Raw genomic sequence first — 25,444 nt, 5'->3', positions numbered from 1 at the left:
TTGAGCTCTCCCAGGCCAGGGATAAGAGCTGTGAGGTCTCATCCTCACTTCATCCTTTCATCTGCTTCACCTTAGCCCCTCAATGGCAAGGTTAAGAGCAACACTCACCCCATTCCAGAGGTTTGTTTGTTGAGGTTGATATGACCCCTTGACTAAAACCTAACCCTTGTTTGAGCCACTGGTTTGTGTATAGCGTGTGCTATCTGTGCTTGTAGGATTGTTTGACTTGCTTCCTGTGCAAGATAGGATTGTTTGACTTGCTTCCTGTGCAAGATAGGATTGTTTGACTTGCTTCCTGTGCAAGTTAGGATTGTTTGACTTGCTTCCTGTGCAAGTTAGGATTAGTTTATACTTGCTTCCTGTGCAAGTTAGGATTTACTTGGCTTGCTTCCTGTGCAAGTTAAGTGTGTGTGGCTTGCTTCCTGTGTGAGCCATGCTTAGGATAGGTTGGCCCTTGTGCCATTTAGCTAGAAACCTTAACTTAGGGTTGATTTTGCATGACAACATCTAGGCTCGAGTCGTAGTCTCCCTAGAGTTGTGTCTCCCTCTGTTATCTGGTTAGGCTAGTCCTTTATCCCTCCGTAGGGGAACTACATCGCCCTGATCTTCATACCAGATGAAGTATGTAGGTAGGAGATTGAGCTGATCTCTCCGGGCGCCCCTTTTTCTTTTTTGTGTGTGCTTGACAGTTATAGGCTCGAGTCCCCGACTCCCTATTAACCTGTTGTGTTGTCGTGTGCTTGGAAGCCGATGTAAGTCCATCGAGTGGCATTTGGGTTCCAGTGTGTGTGTGTTTTGGTTCGGATGCTGATGTAAGTCCAGTGATTGGCATTCAGGCTCCACGTTTGCCTTTGCCTGTGTTTGTTTGCGTGCGTGTCAGCCGAGCTACGAATGCTCTGATTCTTCTCTCGTCCGAGAAGATACGTATGCATAGGGTGCGATACCTTAGCGAGCATGTGTCGACTCCCCAGTCCGAACTACTTGGACTCTGATGTCTATGCCTGATAGACTAAGTAGGCCCAGGATGCGACATCCTGCCGAGTTCAGTTTCAGTCAGTTTCTTGTGTCTCTTTCAGCCAGTGTGTGTGAGTATTTGAGCAGTGTTTAGCAACCAATATTCCTTCCTTTTTGTGCGTGGATCCCGTAGAGTACTACGGATGCGTAGGGGTGCTAATACCTTCCCTTCGCATAACCGACTCCCGAACCCATTCTCTTTGGTCGCGAGACCATGTTCTTTCCCAGGTTTACTCTGAGCGTTTCCTTTCCCTCTTTTGGGATAAATAACGCACGGTGGCGGCTCTGTTGTTCTTGTTTTCCCGCCGGTTTTTCGCGCGATGCGACACAAGGCTAACATTCTCTCCTCATCTAAATCGACCAGTTCTTCTGCCATCATGCTCCAATAATCTTCAGAAGGTATTTCATATTGCCTTTGGGTTCTGACTGCCTGAACCTGAATCTCTACTGGTAACACTACATCGTGCCCATATACCAGTCGAAATGAAGTTGTTCCATTTGCTTCTTTTGGCGACGTTCGACATGCCCACAAAGCTTGATCTAACGTCTTATGCCAATTTCTTGGCTTCTTGCCTACATGTTTCTTTATTAGGCTGATGATCACCTTATTGGCCGCTTCGACTTGGCCATTTGCTTGTGCGTAATAGGGGGTAGAAGTCAATAATTTGATTCCCATCTCTTTTGTAAAATCTTGCACTTTTCGACCAGTAAAGACTGACCCCTGGTCGGTTGTGATTGTTTCCGGGATACCAAATCTGCAGATGATATGACTTTGGACAAAGTCTATCACAGCCTCTTGGTCTACATTTGTCAATGCTACGACTTCGACCCATTTTATGAAATAGTCGATACCGACCAAAACATACCTTTGTTGTTTCAACGAAGCTGGTTTTATTTCTCCGATAACATCCAATGCCCACCCTCGGAAAGGCCAAGGCTTCACAATTGTATGCAACTCGCTTGTAGGCACATGCTGTATGCCCCCATGCAATTGGCATTCCTGACAGCTTTTAGCAAATTCAATGCAATCTTTCAACATTGAAGGCCAATAAACTCCTGAGCGCATCAAAAGCCATTTCATCTTCAGTCCTGCTTGATGCGCCCCACACGCTCCACTATGTACACTAGACACAGCCACATATGCCTCACTTTCTCCTAGGCATTTTAGTAGAACTCCTTCAGCTGTCTTTTTGAATAATTCATCATTCAGCAAGACGTAGCTAAGGGTCCTATATTTTACCTTTCGATCTGTCGACCCTATAGGATTACGTAAATAATCGACTAGTGGTTTACGCCAATCACTTTCTCCCTCATCGTCGATGGTCAGAATTTTAAAATGATATTTATCTACAGCTCCCAACTTTATAATCGACAAATCTGATGGTGATAACAATGTCGCTCGTACCTTCTCTCTTACTTGGACCTCTTCTTCATCCTGGTCTTTCGATGCTTTGTACCCTGAAGCCTCCTGCGCCAAATCGTTGGCTCTCTGGTTCTCTTTCCGTGGTATATGCTGGAGGTTGACTTGCTCAAACCTCTTGAGTAATCTGATGGTAACCACAAAATACATGATTAAATTTTCTTTAACACACCTGTATTCTTTTGATACCTGCTTAATTACTAACTCAGAGTCTCCCATAATTTCGACATTCCTTGCCCCCAATTCTAGCAGTAGTTTAAGTCCTGTAATCAACGACTCATATTCTGCTTCATTATTTGTGCATACTCCTTCAATTCTGTATTTGAACTCTGCTGGAATTCCATCTGGAGAAATTATGACTCCTCCTATCCCAGATCCATGCTTATGCCTTGAACCGTCGAAGTATAATCTCCATGGCACTATGTCTACGTAATTTTGCGCCATTTCGACCATTGAATGGCCGACAAGGAAATCTGCCACTACTTGCCCTTTCATTGCTTTCAAAGGCACGTATGTCAGAGAGTACTCAGTTAACGCTAAAGCCCATTTACCAATTCGACTATGCAAAATTGGTTTAGATAACATGTGCTTAATAATATCAAAGTGAGAAGATACGTACACATCAACATGCTTAATATATTGCTTTAGTTTCATACAAGAGAAATACAGGCATAGACATAGTTTTTCTATATCACTATACCTAGTTTCAGGATCATTAAGCATTCGACTAAGGTAATACACAGGTCTTTCGACACATTTTTCATCCTCTTGGACTAACATACTTCCTATAGTCGATTCTGAGGCTGCAATATACAACCTCATTGGCCTATTCCTAACATGAGGGGCCAATACTGGAGGCTTAGTCAAATACTCTTTGATTTTGTCGAAAGCCTCTTGGTGCTCTTCTTGCCACTTAAAGTCCTCATTCTTCAGTCGAAGTAGTGGTGAAAAGGATTTAGTTTTGCCACTTAAATTTGATATAAATCTTCTAAGAAAATTTATTTTTCCCAACAAAGATTGCAGTTCCTTTTTGGTCGACGGATGCTTGACGTCCATAATGGCTTTTGTTTTGCTTTGGTTTACTTCGATACCTTTTTTATGCACCACAAAGCCAAGGAAATCACCCAACTATACACAAAAAGCACACTTTAATGGATTCATTTTCAATCCACATTTCCTCATCCTTAAAAAGGCCTTTCAGAGATGTTCGACGTGAGTAAGTTGACCATTTGATTTTATCATAATATTCATTACCCTCTGATATGTTGCTCCAGCATTTTTCAAGCCGAATGGCATGACAACCCACTCATATGTTCCCAAGGCTCCTGGGCATCAAAACGCCATCTTCGGCACATCTTCTTCTGCAATAAAAATTTGGTTATATCCAGCATAACCATCTAACATACTTAAATATTCAAAACCAGCGGCCGAATCGACCAACATTTCCGCTATGGGCATGGCATACTCATCTTTGGGGGTAGCAACATTTAGATCTCTAAAGTCAATACATACTCTTAAAGACCCATTTTTCTTAATTACTGGCACAATATTGGCCAACCATTCGACATACCTTGCAGTTTGTATAAACTTGCTTTTTATGAGCCTTTCTACTTCCGCTTTTATCTTTGCCATGATCTCTGGTGCGAAACGCCTAGGCGTCTGCTTTACTGGCTTTCTTCCAATTTTTATTGGCAGTTTTAGTTCGACCAAATCCCTACTTAAACCAGGAATTTCGTTATAATCCCAAGCAAAACAATCTCTAAATTATTTAAGTAAAGATATTACCTCAGATTTTATCTCCTTGTCGATGTTAGCGCTGATGTATGTTGGCCTTTTGTCGCCATTTTCGCCAAGGTCGACTTCTTCTAAGGGGTCTTTTGGTCGCATTTTCTCTGGTTCCTTTGGGTCTTTTTCAAACCCTAAAGGTTCATCGTCATAAATACAGTCCAAACGCTGCATGTTGACGTTTCCTTTAGCTAAAACTGGCTTATCTGGAGGCTCTGGCTCAATAGCCAAATTGCATTCTTTCTTTAACACATAGGCTTCGACAGCCACGTCCTCTTCAGCCTCTAGAGAGGATTTTATTTTGTTCTCGGCAACGTATGCCGAAATCCATTTTAGAGCTTCTAGCTCAGTCATCATCAGTGACATCCCCCCAGCCTGTCGGCCGAATACCTGTATAGGGTGGATCATCTAAATGTTCCACATCCCAAATGAAGCCATGAGTCTCATGCAGAGTCAGAGAAATAAAAGCTTCACTCAGATTAGCGTACACATCCTCAGATGGAAAACAAGGAGAAATGTTGGCCAGCTTTCTCTCGAATTCCTTCTTGCCGATATTGTTCATGTCATCCATGAAGTACCCTTGGTCAGCTTCGATATTTTCGACCACTCCATCTTCTCTCCAAATCACTAATCTTTGATGTGCTGAAGATGGTACGACTCCGACACCATGGAGCCATTCTCTGCCAAATAGCAAGTTGTAGCTTGGCTTGGCATCTATCACCATAAACAGTGTCGGTCTAGTTATTGAACCGACAATGATATTCACCATGATCACACCCATGGTGCTTTTCATCTTGCCCCCATAGTCAGACAAGACGACGTTGTTGGATCTGATGTCAGTATCATACTTGCCAATCTTCCTCAGAATATGGTATGGCATGATGTTGACAGTGGCGCCATAATCTACCAACACTTTGTTGATAGTTACGCCTTCCACTTTGGCCCTAATCAGCAACAGTTTCAAATGATTTTTCATAGTCATCGTGGGCCTCTCGAAAACTGCTTCTTGGCTCTTAGCAGAACCATCGTTTAACACAAAATAGCATCTTGGCTGGTGTAAAGCCATTTCTTCAGCGTCGGCATCGTCTACCGACTCCTCTACCTCAGTCACACAATTATATTCTTGTGGTAGAATTGACACCACGTTGACTAAGATGTCCAAACTTGCTTCAGATTCTGAATTGAAGTCATCAATAACTTCATCAGAACATTTCTCAGTTGGTCGACGGAGATACTTCCTGATCCGTTCTTTTGCTGCCGTGTCGACCTTCACAATAACTTTCTTTCCAATGTTCGCCCCACTGGCCATGCTTTTTCCAGCTATTCCTCTAGCAGCCTCTCTTTCAGCTTGCTTACGCCTCTGAAAGCATCGCCATTGAGTCCTCGACATGGGGTTCTTCCCCAAATAATTTTCAGAGACATGGATCATTTTCTCAAATTTGAACTCACGCATGTAGTTAATTGCTAGACCTCCTCTAGCAGCAGCAACCCCTTGTGGGGTTTCTTGTTTTTCCTGAGGCTTGACCCAAGTGCCTCTAGGAACACTTGCCGATGGTACGAAGCTCCTAGGCCTCGCCTGAGCACTTTCCACAACCTTCTTTGAGCCTCTTTTAATCTAGCGCTCACTGTTCAACCCATTTCTTTTACTTTTGCCCAATTGTAGCCTCTGGAAATTTTCAGCAGCTATCTTGTCGGTGACAGCACCACATCTAGGGCACATGAAGACTTGTGAACCCTTATTCTTGCAGCGATACAGGAAATCTACCAAGTCTTCATCAGCCCTTGGGTAAACGTCAGCTATGTCGACATCTAGACTTTCACCAGTTTGCTCCAGCATGTCAGCCTCATCTTATTCGGTGATTTCGACCATGTTGATCTCGACTAGGTCCACGAATAGAGCTTCCTCCTGGTGGAGAGGGTCAGCATCGATCTTCATTCTACGGCCAACAAATTTCAGCCTGCCTTCTTGAATCGCTTTCTGAACCAGATCCCTGAAAAGGTAACAATTAGAGGTATTATGACCAAGATAATTATGATACTTACAAAATCCTCTTTTCTGTCTTTGTTCTAATGGTGGTATTTTAGTACCAGGTGGCACCACCATTTGGCCATCTTTAACTAACAAATCAAAAATTTCCTCACACTTTGTCACATAAAAAGTATAAGTTTTCGAAGGGAATTTTGGATTGTTTTCGACAGGATTTTTTCCTTGCGCAGGAAGTAATGATCGACACTCATAGGCAGATCCCGACTTTAACTCAGCCATGTCAATTTCTAATTCGGTCGATGAGGCATAGTCAGCCTCATATATTGGATCTGTCGCATCATAGTCGACAAACGCTACTTTTTCTTTCTTAGCCTTATTGTGTCTAACCTTTTCTAACCTTAGACGTTCGAGATGTCGAACTCTATCAGCCAATTGTGACATACTTTTCACAAAAGTTGGGTCTATTTTCTTCCTTATGGAATAATCTAACCCCCAGCAACCATTTGAACAAATTCATGTTCTGGTACTTGCGTAAAGCACCTGGCCTTTAAGGATCTGAATCTATTCAGATAATCATCGATACTCTCAGCAAACCTTCTCTTAATACTAGACAACTCCGCCAAACTAATTTTGGAGTGCCCTTCGTAAAACTGTTCACGGAACTTCTTTTCTAATTTGGCCCACGAATCAATCGAACTTGGGGCCAAAGAAGTGAACCATGTGAAGGCAGCCTTGGTCAGAGAGGAAGGAAAGTTTTTTACTCTCAAACACTCATTATGAGCTAAATCTCCTGACTCTGTTAGATATCTGGCAACATGCTCTATTGTCGACTCGCCAGATTCTCCCCCAAACTTAGTGTACTTAGGCACTTTCATTCCCCTAGGTACCTCGGTTTGGAGAACAAATTAAGCCAATGGGGAGGCGTATAATGGCCATTGCAATGTGTCACCCATACCATTTCTAGCCATAATCCTTTCGACAATATTTGTCAAATTATTTTCTACTGCCAAGTCTTCTTGTCGATGTTGATCGACAATTTGATCAGCGTCTTGGTGTCGGTTGACCAACACCATCTGGTTACGTCCTGCTACTCCTGATTCAACGCCTTGATTTTGCTGGGGTCTAAGGACTTGTCCCTCGTGGACTGTCTCATCTTCTGCTGCCCCTATCTCCATCTGAATAGGAATGGGTTGCCTAGCCACTTGTGTCATCTGTCGAGCCGGTGCCCCCAAAAAATTACACAAGCGCGTCAATTGATTCGCCACCTGCCTATTTGTTTCAGCAGATTCCTGTATCACAGGATTAAAAACTGTACCAATTTGATTGGTTAACATATTAACCAACTCGTGGTTACTATCATCCATTTGCTGCCTCAACACCTCTATTGAAGTGTTCAACATCGACATGGTTCTGTTCTGAGTATTATTCCTAACATTGCCCCCTTGCGCTGATCCTTGCAGGGAGGGATTAGTATTTTGAGCGTTGTCCGAAAACAATGTTGCACTTGATGTCGATTGGTATCCTGGCATTAAGGAATACAACATTCCATAAAGAGGATCTATGGTGCCAAAGTGAGGCACATAAGGTCTGAACGTCGTTATCGTTGATCCCGAACCTCCCGGTGGAGGTAAAGGAATTGAGGTTCCAACCGCACCCATAGTCGACATCGTTGAGGTTGCACTTGTCATCCGCGGCAAAGTGGCAACCTGTGAGATTACTGTTTCCGTAGTGGATAAAGTCCCTTGTGGCACTTCATCTATATTGGAGTTTGACATTTTCAAAGTTTCTCATGGCTTACTATATAGTTTGCCACTTCTAAGTTTCATACAATTTCGTAACTGCACTAGCACGGTCCCACCGGGTGTGCCATTTTGTTTACTGTGGAAATTGGTAAACAACCGCTGGTCCTCCATAGGCCTTAAAACTAAGGGTTACTTGCAGGATCGACCAATTGATCCTAAGACATGTGCTAGTGTAAGTGTGCCTTATTCAATTCGACAGAACAACTTTGTGAGGAACGACTCCTGACAAAGTATTGAACAAGCGCAGGTTTTTTCCACATGAACGGTTTAAATGATGTTACAGCCTATGGGTGACTCGTGACCGACAGTACTATAACATTCAAAAGACGTACACGGCGAACACGCTTTTGGTGAACTCTATTATCGTAATAGAATCAGTGTCGACAGCGTAGACGACAACGTAAAGTGATAACACAAAATTAAATGAAATTAAAATAAAATGTTCAACGGGAACAAGTGAAAAGTAAGGAAGTTGCATTGAAATAAATGTGGTGATTCACGTACATAGCACTCTTAAAAACTCTTGCTTCCTCGCGCTGGGAATGAGAAGTTTTTTATAAGTGATTTTGGTACAAAGTGAAAACCCGAGTCCCTCGTGGGATATCCTATTTATACTAAACTAAAGAAACTGCCTATAGGCCAAAAACTCCTAAAAAATAGCAGGCGTCGTGCCACACGATCTGCAACTGCTCTATACACGTTCTGCAAACTGCTCCATATTCTGGCGCCTATTCTTCTTGTAACTGCTGGTCATTTTCAATTTCAAACTTCTCCCGCCCAGGTATTTAGGTCGACCCTGTCTTCTATGTGTTTGACACAACCCAAAATTCCTTAAGTCCCAATCTTCATTTCAGTCGACAGAATGGGTTTTCGACCAAACATAATTCTTCCGTCGACTTCATCCTCTGATGACTTATGTTTTTCTCAACTCTTGCTTATCTTAGGCACATCTCCACCCCTTGATGGGGTATAAACCTTAAAATCATAAGGCACTTTCATTAATTACGCCTTCAACATGCCTTATAGATTTCTTGTGGTAACACCTTGATATGTTCATCCTAACCGATGACGGATATTCTCGCCCTTCGGTCTTCTGCCCAGTAACTGGTAGTTATAAATCCTATTTTCTGCAGTTTTCCCCAGCAAGGCTATTCTTACCCAGTAACTGGTAATGGGTACTCCCTCATGGCCTTTTCCTCAGCGAGTCATCCTTGATATGTTCATCTTAACCGATGACGGATGTTCTCTCTGTCAGATCTTTATTATCTCCTTACCTAGTAGCAGGTAGTAGATAATAGATGTCTGCTCCTCCTGTGTTAAAATTTTATTTTCTCCCCAGTCGAGTCGAGTGCGCATTTCCTTAGTGAAATCGCTTTTCCCTGCACAAGTCGAATATTTCAGTTTTATCCTAGCTTATTCGTATTTCCTGCAGATTGTTGTTTCCCCGGCTGAGTCTTTCCATTTTATATGGATCCCCTCAAGTACCCCAGTAGTTTTAAGTCGTATCCTGGCCTACGCATAACTCCTTTTCCCCCCAGAGTCTCTGTCTCCCCAGTGAGTTTTCCTTATGGAATGCATTGTGTTCCTGCGGATTTCGGTCTCTCTGATTTCTTTTTCCTTTGTGGCAATATTTCCCCATAAAGCATTAACTTTTGCATTCATATCATATACATCATGAGGTCTTTTAGGGACCAAAATTTGTTTCTCTATGTTGTTATTTAAGTCCATTCTACTGAGTCGAGCCGAAGATTTTAACCTTCACCTCCTCAGTTAGAATGTCCTTAAATAAGGGCAGCTGTAAGACCATAATTTTGACCCTAAGATCCCTCATGCAATTCCATCATAAGCATTAGCATTGGGATCATACCTTGGTATCCTCCTTACCCCTCCTTCATTGGGTTTGTTTTGGGAGAGATGACCAAGCACTTTGTGATTATATCATACTTTTATACTATCATTTTACTAACCAAAATACCAAAAAATATGTCTTTGTAGTTGTCTAACTCTTTTGTAGGTAAGGGACATGATTTCCTTGATTCATTGATCACATCTAGGGTTTGAGACCCTCATGAACAAAGAGCACCATCAAGAATTGATTCAAGAATGGTTATGAGAATCATGTATGAGTCCCAATTGCTACTACATGTTATATTGATCAAGTTTGCTTCAAGAGTTTGAGGGTGATTTGCCTTGGAAACCCTAATTTGACTGGGTATCTAGAGTAACTTCTCCAATAAGATATCTCACCAATTGATCAAATTTATCAAGGGACACTTCAAAATTCATCATATTATGCATATATGATCTACCATGAGCCAATAAAGTCAAGAGAATTAGAAATTAGCAAGTTGGTTGATGGTGATTGGCCAAATGAGTTCTTCTGATCAAACTTGGGTCTCCCTAGACCCTATCTCCTACAATTTTCAACATATGAAAATGATTCCAAGAGAAAACTTACTCTAAATGACATTCTAAACAACTTTCATGTTGAGACCTATAGCTATTTTTGCTTGGAAAATCATTTTCTATGTTGAAACATTATAGGTCATTTTGTCTAAACCCTAATTTGAAAGACAACTTCCCAAGGCCATAACTTGCTTAATTTTTATGAGATGAAATATTTCCAAGTTTAGCAATCAAATTCAATGTGTCTAATTCAACATTTATGTTTGGAGTGGGAGCTAATTCAACTTATTTGCCCATGTGATATGAGGCTACATTATAGGTCACTTTTGACCTATACCATTGATCAAGTGATTTTGCCAAACTTCAAAAATGCATAACTCTATCATTTAAAATCCAAATGACATTAATTTGGTGACCATTTTGAAGGACTTTGAGAGAAATACAACTTTGATGAAGACACGTTTCTCATTTGAAGCTCCCATAAAAAGTTAAGCAAGGTGGAATATTGAGACATGTGGCTTGACACTTAGAAAATTTTCAATATATCAAAGTTTTTTCAAACTTCCACCTCAAATATCTCCAAGTTCCAAGATCTAAATTAAAAAGTGTTCAATATAAAACTTGTTCCTCTTGATCTCAACTTTCCAAAGAGCTAAAATTCATGCATTTTAGATGAGAAATGCATAGGCTGCACATGGCTTAAACAAGCCGGTATCATGTGTCATGGATCAAACTTCAAGTATCAAAGTTTAATTGCCTTGCATTCCAAGCTTGCTTCAACATATCTGAACTTCATTATGGACTTATGAGCAATCATTTGATGGGCCTATGCGCGCCCATGCAGCTGCTTACCTCACTTTGTCAATTTTGGAAACTTGAAAGGAGTGTGCAATTATCATTGGAATCCTCTATAAATTGAAGCTCAATTGCTCATAATTAGGACACACACTGCGCAAGCTTTGATTCCCCATAGAAAACCCTTCACATTGAGAGGATAAACCTGAACAATTCTGTTGAATTTGAGCTTGAATCTCCACTATTTTGGAATTCAATTCTCCAGGAGTCCTTTGATTCTAAGCCATTCCATTCCACTTTTGCAAGCAATTGGAGTGAAGCAAAGCACGATTCACATTAAGATCTAGCAAGCTCAGACCTCCATTTAAGGTATTTTGGTGAAAATTTGATATCTTCGATTCTCCTTGTTTCTTATTCAATTCTCTTGATAATTGTGTTGGCTGAAGTCCTACCAATGTAGGCAAGGTGTTTGAGTTGTTTTGATGATGAATCAAAGCAACTCAGATCATGAACCTCATTTTTCAATTCCACATATCTCTCAATATAGTTGGAATTGGAAGAAATGGAGGTGATGTTCGTGCTCAGTGATGTTTTCTCTTTAAAATCATGTCCTTATTCGAAATTTTGGTGATGGTTGATGATGACCAGTCCGGCGAGCTTCGCCAGAGAAGACAATCGGAGCTCTGGCTCCGGTGATGAGTTGTCTCAAGTCTAGACCATGTGATCCAACTCCTGCGTTCTAATCTTGACCGTGCATTGTGATTACCATGTTTACAGCGCGCTTGACTAAAGCATTGGTGGAACGCGCACCGTGGATCATCAGATTTGCCACCTCAATTAATGAGGGAGATCTGATGGTCCACTTATTTTTGCAATTTCTGATTTTTCATTTAATTTCATTTTCTTCAATAATTCATATTAAATTCAATACTGATCCAAAAAATATGGGACTTTCACCAAAAATTCTCAAATATTTTTCTCTTTCATATTCTGAATTAAAATTATTTTTTGGATCATTATTATTATTTTCCATGAATTAATTGATTTTTCATTTGTTTTTAATTGTTTAAAAATATTTTTAAGTGTCCAAAAATTATGATTTTTTTTATCCAATGTCCTTTGACCTTGTTTGACCTATGATAAATCACATGGCCATTTATTTGGTGTTTTGATGCGATTTTAGGATTTGGACAAAACATATTTGAATTTAATGCATTATTTTAATACTTTTAATTGAATAAATGCCATTTTAATTGTGTTGACCATTTGGATTGACTTATTTAAGTTTCTCATTTGTTGTTGGGCCTTGGTCAAGGTTGATTTGACTTTGTCAAATTAATATTATTGGATTTAGGGGATGGATGAAATGTACATTCCATCTCCCAAAATGAATGAATAATATTAATTTGGTAAAACTCCTCCTTTGACCAATTTGTGATCTCATTCATCCCTTTCCCTCTTCATCTAATTCCCCTTCTTCATCCATTCATTTTCAATTGGCCAATGACATCTCAAAAATCCTAATGCTAGTTGATTGAAAGATTAACATGAGTATGGATGAGATTAGGCCACACCTTTGCATATTTTTTGTGTGTGGTATGTTTAATGAGCATAGTTCTCAATGCTATGTCTCCAACATGCATTAACACCAAAAGTTTATTGTCCGACCTCAAATAGTTGTGACTTCTACATAAGTCCAATTACGATTGCTTAACATAGCGCTAAATTTGTGACACAAAGGCATAAGCATTCTAGTTAGTGAGATTGTAAGTCTCCCCTCTTCCATGGTATTGTGTGGAAACTTGGCCTTCTTTCCTTCCTTTGGAAGATGTTTTGGTTCAAGGATCCATGCTTGTGGCAAGTGGGTTGAGTGTTCTCCAAAGAATGTCTTGACATCAAAAAGCAAAACAAAACTAACTATTAACTCACTAACCATTAACTTTTACTTTCAAGGTTTTACTTTTAATGCAATTTATTTTTATTATCATTTGTCATTGTACATGTCATTCTAATTGTTTATGTTTATGCAATTTTCACTTTGTCCACTTGGACCATATTGTGTGATATACTTTGTTGCTTTGTTTGTTTGATTGGTCTTTGACCATTAATGCACATAATAATAACAAAAACCCTAAAAGACAATTTGAGTGGACTGTTGTTTTGATCTCCCCAATTGGACTTAGAATTTAGGCAACATTCCTTTGCTAATGGACTTGGCCAATGCCAATTTGTTGAAAGACCAAGAACTTGCAAGTTTTAATTCATCTGATACATCATTCTAGATCTCTCCAGTTCATCTGCAACATTGATCATTGATAAGCTGTTATGTTGAACCTGTGACTTGTGGAATTCATCTGCTACATAGGCTATTTTGAAGAAGATCATGAAGTGGATAAGCTTGGACGAGGCCATCTTTATTTGATGCCTTTTCTCTTCAAGATTGATATAATTGTGCATTTGTGTGTTGCTTGATTCTAAAAAGTCCAAGGGAATTCTGGGTTTCTATTGACATACTTGTCTATTGGATTGCTCCCATTTGGTCAGATCTTTTCAACTTTAAACTTTTAAATTTCTTGTATCTAGGGTAGTCTCTTCATCTTCTCCACATTTCTTTAATTTCAAAATCTCTCCCTCCATTTTCAAAACCTTATTTGTGTGAACTATTTTGTTCTAAACTTAGACCATTTTACAAAAAGGTAGAAACTTTGGCCTTATGCCATTGCACTTTCAAACTTACTTTCTTAAATCAAACTTGTAAATAGACTTAACTATACTTGACTTAAACTTTCAAAAAGCCAAAAAGAACTAACTCATTCAAACCATTTTAGGCCTCTGTGCCTTTCAAATTAAATTTTGTTAAAACCAACATACTCACTTTGAAATTTATAGCACGAACTATGAGGTTTTGATCCCTCATTTATATGTTGGTACGTAGGCACAAGACCGAAGGTCTTGTCAAACACAAAAGTATAATTAATCAATTCTTTTCTCATCCCCCCATTCTATTTGTTTATAAACATCACTTTGTATAAAATACATATGCACACAAAAAGGGCTCCCTAGGAGTACCTAGGACACTTTGGGTGCTAACACCTTCCCTCTGTGTAACCAACCCCCTCACCTATGATCTATGACTTTTATTAGTTTTTATTTGAAAACTTCTTACTATTTGGGTTTTGTTCGCATGTTTCCCTTTTCCCTTGGAAACATTAAATCGCGGTGGCGACTCTTGTTAATTGATCTTTAGCTTGTCAATAGCTTAACGATCATGAATTTCCCGCTACACAGAGGTAATGTATATGCTTTAGTTATTATTTATGTATTTTCTAGATTTTCTTGGACATTATTTTTAGTGCACAAAAGTGATGCATTAAAGAGATATGAAAAGCAAGTTCAAATGACAAATCACTAAAAATTGCCTCCATAAGAAACGATCATGATGGAGAGTTCCAAAATGCACCTTTTAAAGAGTTTTGTGAAGAACATGGGATTTCCATAATTTTTCAGCACCAAGGACTCCACAACAAAATGAAGTGGCAGAAAGAAAGAATCAGTCTCTAGTAGAACTTTCAAGAACTATGCTTATTGATTCAAATATACCAAAATATTTTTGGGCGAATGCGATAAGCACGACATGCTATGTACGTAATCGAGTAATTATAAGACCAATATTGAAAAATGCTCTATATGAACTCTTCAAAGGAAGAAAGCCAATATTTCTCACTTTCACATCTTTGGATGCAAATGCTTTATCCTAAAAAATGACAAAGATAATCTCGGTAAGTTTGACGAGAAGTCTGATGAAGGTATTTTTCTTGGTTACTCTCTTACTAGTAAAGCTTATAGAATTTATAATAAAATAACTTTAACAATAGAAGAATCAATGCATGTTTCTTTTGTTGAATCTAACCCCTTTAAGGAGGATATAGTTGTTTGTGCTGATGATATTTTAGAAATTCCTATGGAAGATGCTTCCAAAGCCAATAATGATGATCAATAGGAACATAAAGAGGAACCAATTCCACAAGAGATAAATCATAATGATCTCCCTAAATAATGGAGAACACATTGTGATAATCCAATTGACAAAGTTATTGGTGATATAAGTCAAGTTATTCTAAATGGACGTCAAGAGCGCCTTCTTGAATGGATACATCAATGAGGAAGTCTATGTCAAACAGCCGCCCGGTTTTGAAGACTTCAAGAATCCTTCACATGTCTTCAAGTTGAAAAATGTTATTTATGACTTGAAGCAAGCACGAAGAGCATGGTATGATAGACTTAGCAACTTTCTATGTGAAAGAGGATTTAAAAACGTAAAGTTGATAATACTTTGTTTATTAAGAAAATTAAAATCATGCTTTATTGGTTCAAGTCTATGTTGACGACATCATATTCAATTCAACAAATAAAGAACTATGTGAAGAATTTTCATTGATGATGGAAAGAGAGTTCGAGGTGTCTATGGTGGGTAAGATGAACTATTTTCTTGAACTTAAAATTAATCAACTAAAGAATGGCATCTTCATAAACCAATCCAAGTATTACAAAAAATTGTTGAAAAGATTTGACATGGACAATCACAAAGCAATGGCTACTCCAATGGGATCCAAAACATATGTAGATTAAGATAAATTAGGTCTTTCAATTGATATCACAAAATATAGAGGTATGGTTGGTTCATTGTTATATTTGACGGCAAGCCATCCTGACACAATGTTTAGTGTTTGTCTTTGTGCATGGTATCAAGTCAATCCTAAGGAATCACATCTTGCCTCCGTGAAGAGAATCATGAAGTATCTCAAAGGAACATCAAACATCGGCTTATGGTATCTTAAAGATAGTGTATGTGACTTAATTGGTTATTATGACTCAGATTATGCAGGCTGTAAAATAGACTGGAAAGCATAAGCAACACATGTTGTATTCTAGGAAACACACTCGTATCGCGGTCCTTCAAAAAGCAAACATGCATGACTTTTAGTACTGCTTAAGCATAATACATTGCTTCAGGAACTTGTTGTGCTCAAATTCTTTTGTTTAAACAACAACTTTGCGACTACGGCGTGGACCTTGGATGCATTCCGTTAAAGTGGCATAATACAAGTGCCATAAACATAACCAAGAATCCAGTCATGCACTCGAGAAAAAAGCATATAGACATTCAACATCATTTTCTCCGAGATCATGTGCTTAAAGGTGATGTTGAAGTTACATCCATAGATACGCATAACCAACTTGCGGATATTTTCACAAAACTGCTTGCAAAGGAATCATTCTACAATATTCGAAGAGAACTAGGCATATTGGATGAGCGTGATGTGTAATTCTATACAACGACACTCTTTAAGCATATTTAAGAACATCAAGGTAAATTCTATATCATAAAACTTTATGTTAATTCACAATTCCATTTGTGAATTACTCTCGTTAGTATGATGATTCTTCAGTTTAAACACCATGAACTATGTTTGTATGCTATTTTTATATGATATTAATGTGTTCTTTAGAAACTCTTGTGTCAATCGGCTTCTGTGAACTCTGAATTAGATAGCCTCCCTTAAAAACCAAAACTAACCGGAAGATAGTGAGAAAAGTGAGGAAGAAGAGATGGACGAAGACGAAAGTGATTGAAGGCCATTACATTGCAATATGTTGTTGTGCTATTTTTTTATGTCATTACTCATGTTTTTAGAACTATCTTTATGTTATCTTTACGTTTACATTTCACTTCCTTTTGTAAACGTACAATGTTGATATTTTCTTGTTAAGCTCTATGTTGTAAGACTTGTTATGTTGTTATCCTTATATTCTACCATGTCTCGTTACGTTATTGTTATGTCAAAACATTCTGTTTTGAATCATGTATGTTCATAAATTGTCAAGTCTTTTCCCATCCTTTTTTCTAATGAAAAAGGGGGAAAAGATGTTTGTGTATGTGTTTTCATTTCTCTAACATTTGCAGCAAGCAAAAAATTCTCAAAAACTCTCATTCAAAGATCAAAGGGGAGCATTGATCAAGGGGGAGTTAACATTGTTAGGGGGAGAAAGGATTATCGAAGTTTCAACGGTTTGTCATCATAAAGAAAGGGGAGAATGTGAATTCAAGCTTCTCCAACTATTGGTTTTGATGAAGACAACTTAGAAGACATTGCTCATATCCAAATATGTGAAAAAATCTCACGGTCAAAGCTAAAGCATCAAGTGTTCTATCACATTTAACATTATGAAGACTAGATTTGAAACTTAATGTTTGATCACATCCTTTTGAGGTACAAGTTGCAAATCCATGATGTTATCTTATAGTGCTCAAAAAATCATGTTGATTATTTCACATATTGCATACACTAATTTTTGCTTCATATGGCACATGTTTGGAACTGATTTTTTAAGCATTTTTAAAAAACAAGTTAGGTGTAATCGATTACACCATTTCTGGTAACTAGTTACACAAACACATTTTTGAATATTCTGATTTGCAATGTCAGGTGTAACCGGTTACACCATTTATGGTAAACGGTTACACATACAAAATTTTCAATTTTAAAGTTATATCGCTTCAGGTGTAACCAGTTACACTTATTGTGTTAACCGGTTACCGCTGAAGCAGTGACACTTTTTCACTCAAAATCTGATTCTAACGAGCTTATTTTTACATCCCTTTAGCATGGCATGTTTTCATTATTACATGCACTTTTAGAAAGGTATTATCTTAGTATAAATACCCTACATATCAGATTTTGTATCCTCACCTGTTTCATTGCAATTTAAACTCATTACTCTCTCAAGCTTTCAAACAAGTGTCTTGTGATACAAATTTTTATGTGAAACTTACATCATTAAACTTCATTGCATAATTTGAGTTTCAACATTAATTCAGAGCACTTGTATAATATCTTATGAATTACTTACTTGAAAGAGAAGACCAATTCTAGCAATTGATTCATATCATCCAACTTCTACTTCTTGTATAAAAATTCAGAATAGTGTGAATATCTTGCTATACAAGGTTGTTGGAAGCAAGAGAGTGAAAAAGAGAGGATTGTTCTCTTCTTTCACTTTGTAAATATCATAAGGGGATTGTCCTTATATATTGAGTTAGTAACTTGTGTATAATGGCTAGGATATGCTTGTACAAGGTTCTAACACTTATTGAAATCTCTTACTACGTAAGGGGGACTGGAGTGCTATCAGATTGTGAGGGGAACCAAGATATATCGCCGATGTTCTTTACATTTCCGCATTTGAATGCTTTCTAAAACACCACTAAACCAGAAAGTCTAAAGCAAAATTTCAATATACCAAAAATTAACCATATTACCTAATTCACCCCTCTCTTTAGGTGCATTATAGACTTATACAAACATCCTAGAGTTAGTAAGAGATTTAAATCAGGTCGCCAAGATCAGAGTTAATGGGTCAATAGGAAAGATAAATATGGTTGACACGATCTTCTGAGATTGTTAACTCCACAAGAAAAGCATCTTAACCCGAGGGATACCAATGAAATTCACCCATATATACCTACTCAAAAGGAATTAATTAGACATAAAAGTTTCCTTAACAATCTATGCAATTCCTCTATTAATTTTTCATACAAGGAAAATGGAAAGAAGAAAGAGGAAATTACCACCATTGATGGAGGTGAATACCACCATGTATTAAGGCCAATACCATCATGGTTGGAGGAAAACTCTACCAGGGGTGGAGGTTCATGATGCCATCAAATGTCACAAAGAAAATCCCACGCGCATACAAGCAAACAATTCCAAAACACATGAAAAAAGAAAGAAATGAACTTACCAAAAATATTTGAACCAACATAGAGCGTCGCAACAACAAAGAACCTAATGAAATCCAACAAAAGAAACAAGACAAAGCTAGGGAAACTTGAGTTGACACAATGTAAAAGGTGAAGGAAATTGAAAAACACAAATAAATGATAAAATTATTATGTATAAGAAAATTCCAACAGTAAAACCAATCACAAAAGGCCACATAGTCTGGAATTATTAAGTCTATATTTTCTCACGTCGTAATTGTCATGCCTAGATATAGATGTAAAGATCGTTAATTGCACCTTATTCCTAGAATCCCTAAAAACACGCCTACGAAGACATGTCACAATGAAGAAAGATACCAAGAGTCAGAAATGGAATAATCTAAAATTTCCTGAACCAATATAGAAATTCCCACATGACAAACCAACATGGATTGATGAGGTTAAAATCTTACAATCTACTAAGGTCGAAGAAGACAATACACAATAAGAATAAAATACTGATGAAATCAAGACTGTATAGATATAGGATAATGAAACCCACATCTACATACCATTCCTTGAAAGAAATAAAGGCAAACCTAGGTTGGGTCTCATGAAACCAAGCTTGGGGGATAACGTTTTAGCTTGGACACAAGGCCAAGAAACAAACAGAGTCCAACCCAAATTCAAAATTCACTAGGGGCTACAACTTTCTAGGAAGGCATTGCATCCTCTGATCAAGAGTAAAGAGAATTATGATATTTATCAAAATAATCCAGACCGATGACATCACTTTTTCATCTATGGCGTCAAGGAAGGCTCTGGGACATTGGGAACAAGCATAAACTATCCTAGAAAAACATATAATCAAGATGAATGATTGAAGGATAACCATTAGACTGTTGAACAAATAATTTTGAGACAATTCCTTCTTGGACAAGTGCCTTTCACATATGGTTCTAGGTCTTCGAAACCCTATGAACTTAATACTAGTTTTTTTTTGACATATTTAATTATACTTACATTTTTAAATGTTTTAATATTAATAAGCTACTCCCTCCGTTTCTTTATAAGTCATTTTGGAGAAAACATTTGCACCAAAATATAAGTCGTTATTCAATACCAAGGAATCATTGATATTATTTTTCCTATTATATCCTTAAGTATTTGTTATCATTTATTATTTTAATTATTTTAAATTATCTTTCCCACACAATTAATGAAAGACAATATTATAAAATATTTCATTATTTCTCTTTTCCATACAACAATTATTATTTTTCTTAATACGTGTGAAAAGTCTAAAACGACTTATAAAAAATGGAGGTAGTAATTATTAATTTTTATTTATTTAAGGATAATATTAATACACGTTTGTTTAAAGGTTTTACGAGTAAGAAACATTTTTTCCCTCACCACATTAAGTTCATGTTATGTTTCTAAAATATAAGCTTTTGTATTTGTTTCTCTTGTTAGTGAAGAGAGAGAGAGAGAAAAGTTACTCCCTCTCTATAGTTTTCTTAGAGTCTTTCATCCTGTTCAATAGCTTTGTAACAGGATATCCTCAGTCAATGATAGGATTTAAGAATGGAGACCGATTGCTAAACGTAATTGGTTTTCAAAGGCGCAATGGGACAATGAAGGCACGTAACGTCAGGGGTCAGATTCCAGTAGAGAATATCATCCTTCTTCTTCATGTCATTTCCTAATGAACATGGAGCTCATGAAATGTATGAAATATTTCATATTCATGGTGCAATCGATGAAGTCGTCATTCCTCTAAAGAGAGATGTCAGAGGAAGGAGATATGTGTTCGTGTGATTTTTCGATGTTCAAGACGAGGAGTTGTTTGCTACAAAACTGGGCAACATATTCATCAATAATAGAAAGGTGTTTGTCAATGTACTTGTAGCGCCGTGAAAAATACTAGGGATGATAAACGCTAGAATGACAATGAAGTCGCCATCGAAGTTTATTTTTCAAAAGGGAAAACATTGATAAAACCACTGAAGAACAAAAATATGATCATCTCAACCAAATTCAGGTTTGAGAGAGGATTATGCGTGGGGAAGGTATTAACATCCTACGACATCTGTTGTAAGCAACAAGAACCGCTTAATTAGTTTTTCGATGAAGTTATTCAATTTTAAAAGGAAGACAAGCGTTTGAAAGGTAAGCTATACGACTTGTATCCTAACGCTCGAAAAAAAAGGGATATACATCCACTTAATTTTTTTCATCCAATTTTGTGATTTATACTTATACTATAGATTTAAATAAGATTTAATTCTCGCTTTCTTAACTCATATTTCACCAAGAGGGAAGTATAGTTTATAGAAAACAACCCAATTATTAAAAACTAAACCTTATTCAAAAATAAAAATGAGGGTTTACTTAGCAGAAAATTTTACCTTGTACCCCTACAATTAATCCTATACCCCTACAAAAATTTAAAAATTCCCATTTTACCCTTAATTGGTTTTAACCAATTTACCATTTCATTTTTACCATTCAGTTGAAAATTACAAAAATTACACTTTCACACCCCTCGCACCGGAACACCTGCAAAAAGACTTCCGGTATGTATTTTTCCAAACCGGAAGACTTTTGGGAAGACTTCCGGAACACAAAAAAAGCAAACCGGAACACTTAAGGAAAGAGTTCCGGTTCACATAAAAAAATTTCAAAAAAAATTTGCATACCGGAACTCTTTGGAGAAGTGTTCCGGTTTGCTTTTTTTGTGTACCGGAAGTCTTTCTTTAAGTCTTCCGGTATGTTTTTTTTTTTTTTTTTTTTTTTTTTTTTTTTTTACAGAAATGGAAAATCTTCCCAAAATATGTGTAGATACTACTGATGCGTTTATGACGACGGAAAGATTTGGTACACGAGAAGAGGTTATCAGATGGATTAAAGATGTTGGAATCGACAATAAAGTAACTGTTATTATCAGTCGTTCAGATACTGAAACGGGGAAGAGAGGGAGAAGTAACAAAATAATATTTGGCTGTGATAAAGGTGGGAAACACAAGATTAGTGATAGTGGTACCCAAAGTGCGTCCAAGAAATGTGGATGTCCATTTAAAATCAGGTCGACTCCGGCGAAAGATGGATCTGGTTGGAAGATTGATGTAAAATGTGGGTTACATAATCATGGTTTACCTGATAGATTAGAAGGTCATTGGTTTATTGGTAGGTTGACCACAGATGAGAAGCAACATGTCGCTGATTTGGCAAAGAGACATGTAGCACCTAGAAACATTTTGCTTTCCTTGCAAGACAAGTTTCCTGAGAATGTCACTCGTATTACGCAAGTATACAAGCATAAGAGTGTGATAGAAAAAGAGATAAGAGGTCCAAGGAGTGAGATACAACATCTGTTTAAGCTTATTGAGGATGCAGGATATGTGTATTGGAGTAGAAAAAAGGATGACTCGGAAGTGGTGAGAGAGATATTTTGGGCACATCCTGATTCAGTGAAGTTGTTGAATATATTTCCGATTGTGTTAGTTATGGATAGCACCTACAAGACAAACAAATATAGACAACCTTTGTTTGAAATTGTTGGCATGACATCGACTGAGTTGACTTTTGCTGTTGGATTTGCATATATGGAGTCTGAGCAAACAGAGAATTTTTGCTGGGTATTGGAGAAATTAAAAGAGTTGTTTGTGAAGAAAGACATGTGTCCACAAGTGATTTTGACAGATAGAGATCTTGCTTTGATGAAAGCAATTGAAGTTGTGTTTCCCAACTCGATTAATTTGCTATGTAGATTTCACATTAACAAAAACGTTGGTGCCAAATGCAAACAACATGTGGTGAATGACCTGCAAAAGACGATAGACACATTATGGATGGAAGTTGTCTGGGCTAGTGATGAGGTTGAGTATGGTCAGCGGTTGCATCAACTTGAGCAAGCATGTGTTGATTATAATGGATTTATTAATTATGTGAAAGACACATGGTTGACTCTACATAGGCATAAATTTGTTGGAGCATGGATTAATCGAGTCCTACATTTGGGTAACACAACGACTAATCGGTACGTCTTATAATTTTATATTTGATATTTTTTTTATGTTTTTTGATGTGTTATTTTCAATATCTGATATTTTTAATACTTGATATTTTCAATATCTAATGGTATTTTTTATATCTGATATTTTTAGGGTTGAATCTGCTCATTGGAAGTTAAAGCAGATGTTAGGAAACAGTATAGGTGACATGGTCAAATGTTGGGAAGCCATGAATAACAACTTGAGGTTACAACTGGGAAACATTAGAGCTTCATTTCAAAAGAGTTTTTACGAAGTTGAGAACGCGCACGTAAGTCCCTTTTATGGTTATCGTTTGGTTCACAGCCACCTGAAAAATGGATGAGTCTACCAGATATGGGTTACTTGATAGCGAATCGTTATAATGTTGTACTTGTCTGTTTAGGCAATCCGTGCATCACTTTCTTTCCGATGACAAGTTCACATTCACCAAATGTCTCTATTTATTGCATTGGTTTTGTTAACCAGAATCATTGGGTTCAGGTATGTATTTATATGTCTAAATATTTTAATTATTCCAGTTAATATTTTATGTTATATGACTTAATCTTTTAATTATTTTACTTTATCAGGTTAAAATGAAAGAGGGGTTTCCATTGCCACCGATCACATTAGATTGGAAGAAATTTCGTTCTCATATAGCAACTACTTGGATGCTAGGATTTGCAGGACGTATGCAACATTGGCAATTACTTACACCTGTATTAGCATGATTATGTAATCAAAACATAAATATGTAATCAAAACATGAAATCTATATTATTATGTCTATTATATTCAAAGCTTAATACATATAATCAATGTGAACGAGAAATATGCAAAGCTTCAAATAAATCAGAAAACTGTGGATCTTCCTCTTCAGCATTAACCTGTCTTAGATAGCGACGAATCAATGTAGATACACGAGCCCAATCAGGATCAGATGGCCCGGCGTCATATACAGGAACGGGTACCTCTCTAGGAGCGTCACGATGGGGAGGGACCAACCGTGGATGGGAAACACGATAATACCACTCCAGATAACCGTCTACTACCTCAGATGGAGTGGTGGCCACGGAAGATGAACCGATCACATCGACAACACTCTGATGGTAACTGATCCAATCAACATCAATATCCGTCGCCATCATACAATCCAGAGGTGGGGATGGAACATACTGCCTATACCCGAACTGACGTAAACATCTATCAGGCAAGTATGGAACAACTGTTTCACCCCACTTCAAACAGCCCCTGTAAAGACATATCTCATCAAATACACGCCATGCTCTATGATCCTCAAATGGTCGCCAGATGACGTCGGTAGGTGTCAGCTCGTCCAAAATAGGTCGTAAATCATCGACCTCAGGACTCCCTGTCTATACGACCATCTCATCGCTCGGGGAAGACCACAGTTTCCAGCAGGATTCCAATTCTCCCCTCTTTTTCCAACAGTTGGAAAATACTCGTGAATCCAACACTGTTACAAAATAAAAACATAATAAATAAAACAAATTAAGTTACAATATTTTATAAAATGAATCTAACACTTAATTAACAAAATTAAATTATATACCTGTAGGAGAGTAGGATATCCACCTAGCTGTTTGCAACTGTACATGGACGCATCTCCAAGATATCGGTAGAGGGTAACTAGTGCAGCTGCTCCCCAACTATATCCTGAACATCCATCCAAGTCCCTAAACAGGAGGAGGTATCGTGCCTCTACAAGTGTAAAGGTCTTATCAGCAAATATGGTGGAACCCACCAACATCAATAGATATGCTCTAGTCGCATATGCCCAGCTGGAAGCAGCCCTATGATGTACGAATATATCATATAACCACTCCAACTTGTAATACGACCCCCTGCAGCTCCGAACATGTGACTGTGCCTGACTCTGTGACACACCTAGATAGTCAACAGCAAGTTCAACAGCTAGCTCTTCAGTCACATCCTGAGGACTCCAAAAGATACCCCTAATGGGCAAGTGAAGTAGACATGCGACATCATCTAAAGTAATGCTCATTTCACCAAACAGCATGTGAAATGAAGATGTCTCTAGATGCCATCTTTCCACAAATGCAGAGACAAGATTTGTGTCTATCTTGTTCAGACTCGTTCTCTGCAGTGAAGCTAAACCAGATCTAGATACCCAACTCTCCATCTGTGGTGGAAGAGCCAATGGAACCCTAGAATTCAACTTCAGTCCATGTCCGGCAACCTTCAACTCTTTCTTTGGTCCTCTTTCCTAAAAACAATTAAAACACATATTAGAAAACAAATTATAAAATATTCAACTATTATTCATTTTCAAATATAGTCCGTTTACTTACCTCACCGAACCATATATGTCGAGCAACATGATGCTCGTACTTCACCAAAAGCGATGTATCGTACGGCCCTCCTGGATATCCAGTCGGCTCAGCTGCAGCTGCA

General features: G+C 37.8%; 1 protein-coding gene across 1 annotated transcript; it reads right to left on the bottom strand.

Annotated features, from left to right (window-relative positions):
- Nucleotides 1-24,335: 24,335 nt before the first annotated feature.
- On the bottom strand, nt 24,336-25,034 carry LOC127078998 (protein MAIN-LIKE 1). Its single transcript, XM_051019415.1, has 2 exons — nt 24,582-25,034; nt 24,336-24,485 (listed from the first exon to the last, which is right to left on the bottom strand). Exons 1-2 carry the CDS (start codon nt 25,032-25,034, stop codon nt 24,336-24,338), a joined length of 603 nt encoding a protein of 200 aa, XP_050875372.1.
- Nucleotides 25,035-25,444: the final 410 nt, after the last annotated feature.

Source organism: Lathyrus oleraceus, chromosome 5 (genome assembly GCF_024323335.1).
Source record: "Lathyrus oleraceus cultivar Zhongwan6 chromosome 5, CAAS_Psat_ZW6_1.0, whole genome shotgun sequence".
Lineage (NCBI taxonomy): Eukaryota > Viridiplantae > Streptophyta > Magnoliopsida > Fabales > Fabaceae > Lathyrus > Lathyrus oleraceus.
Note: the sequence above shows the minus strand (reverse complement) of the source record. Positions and strands in the feature narration are given on the sequence as shown.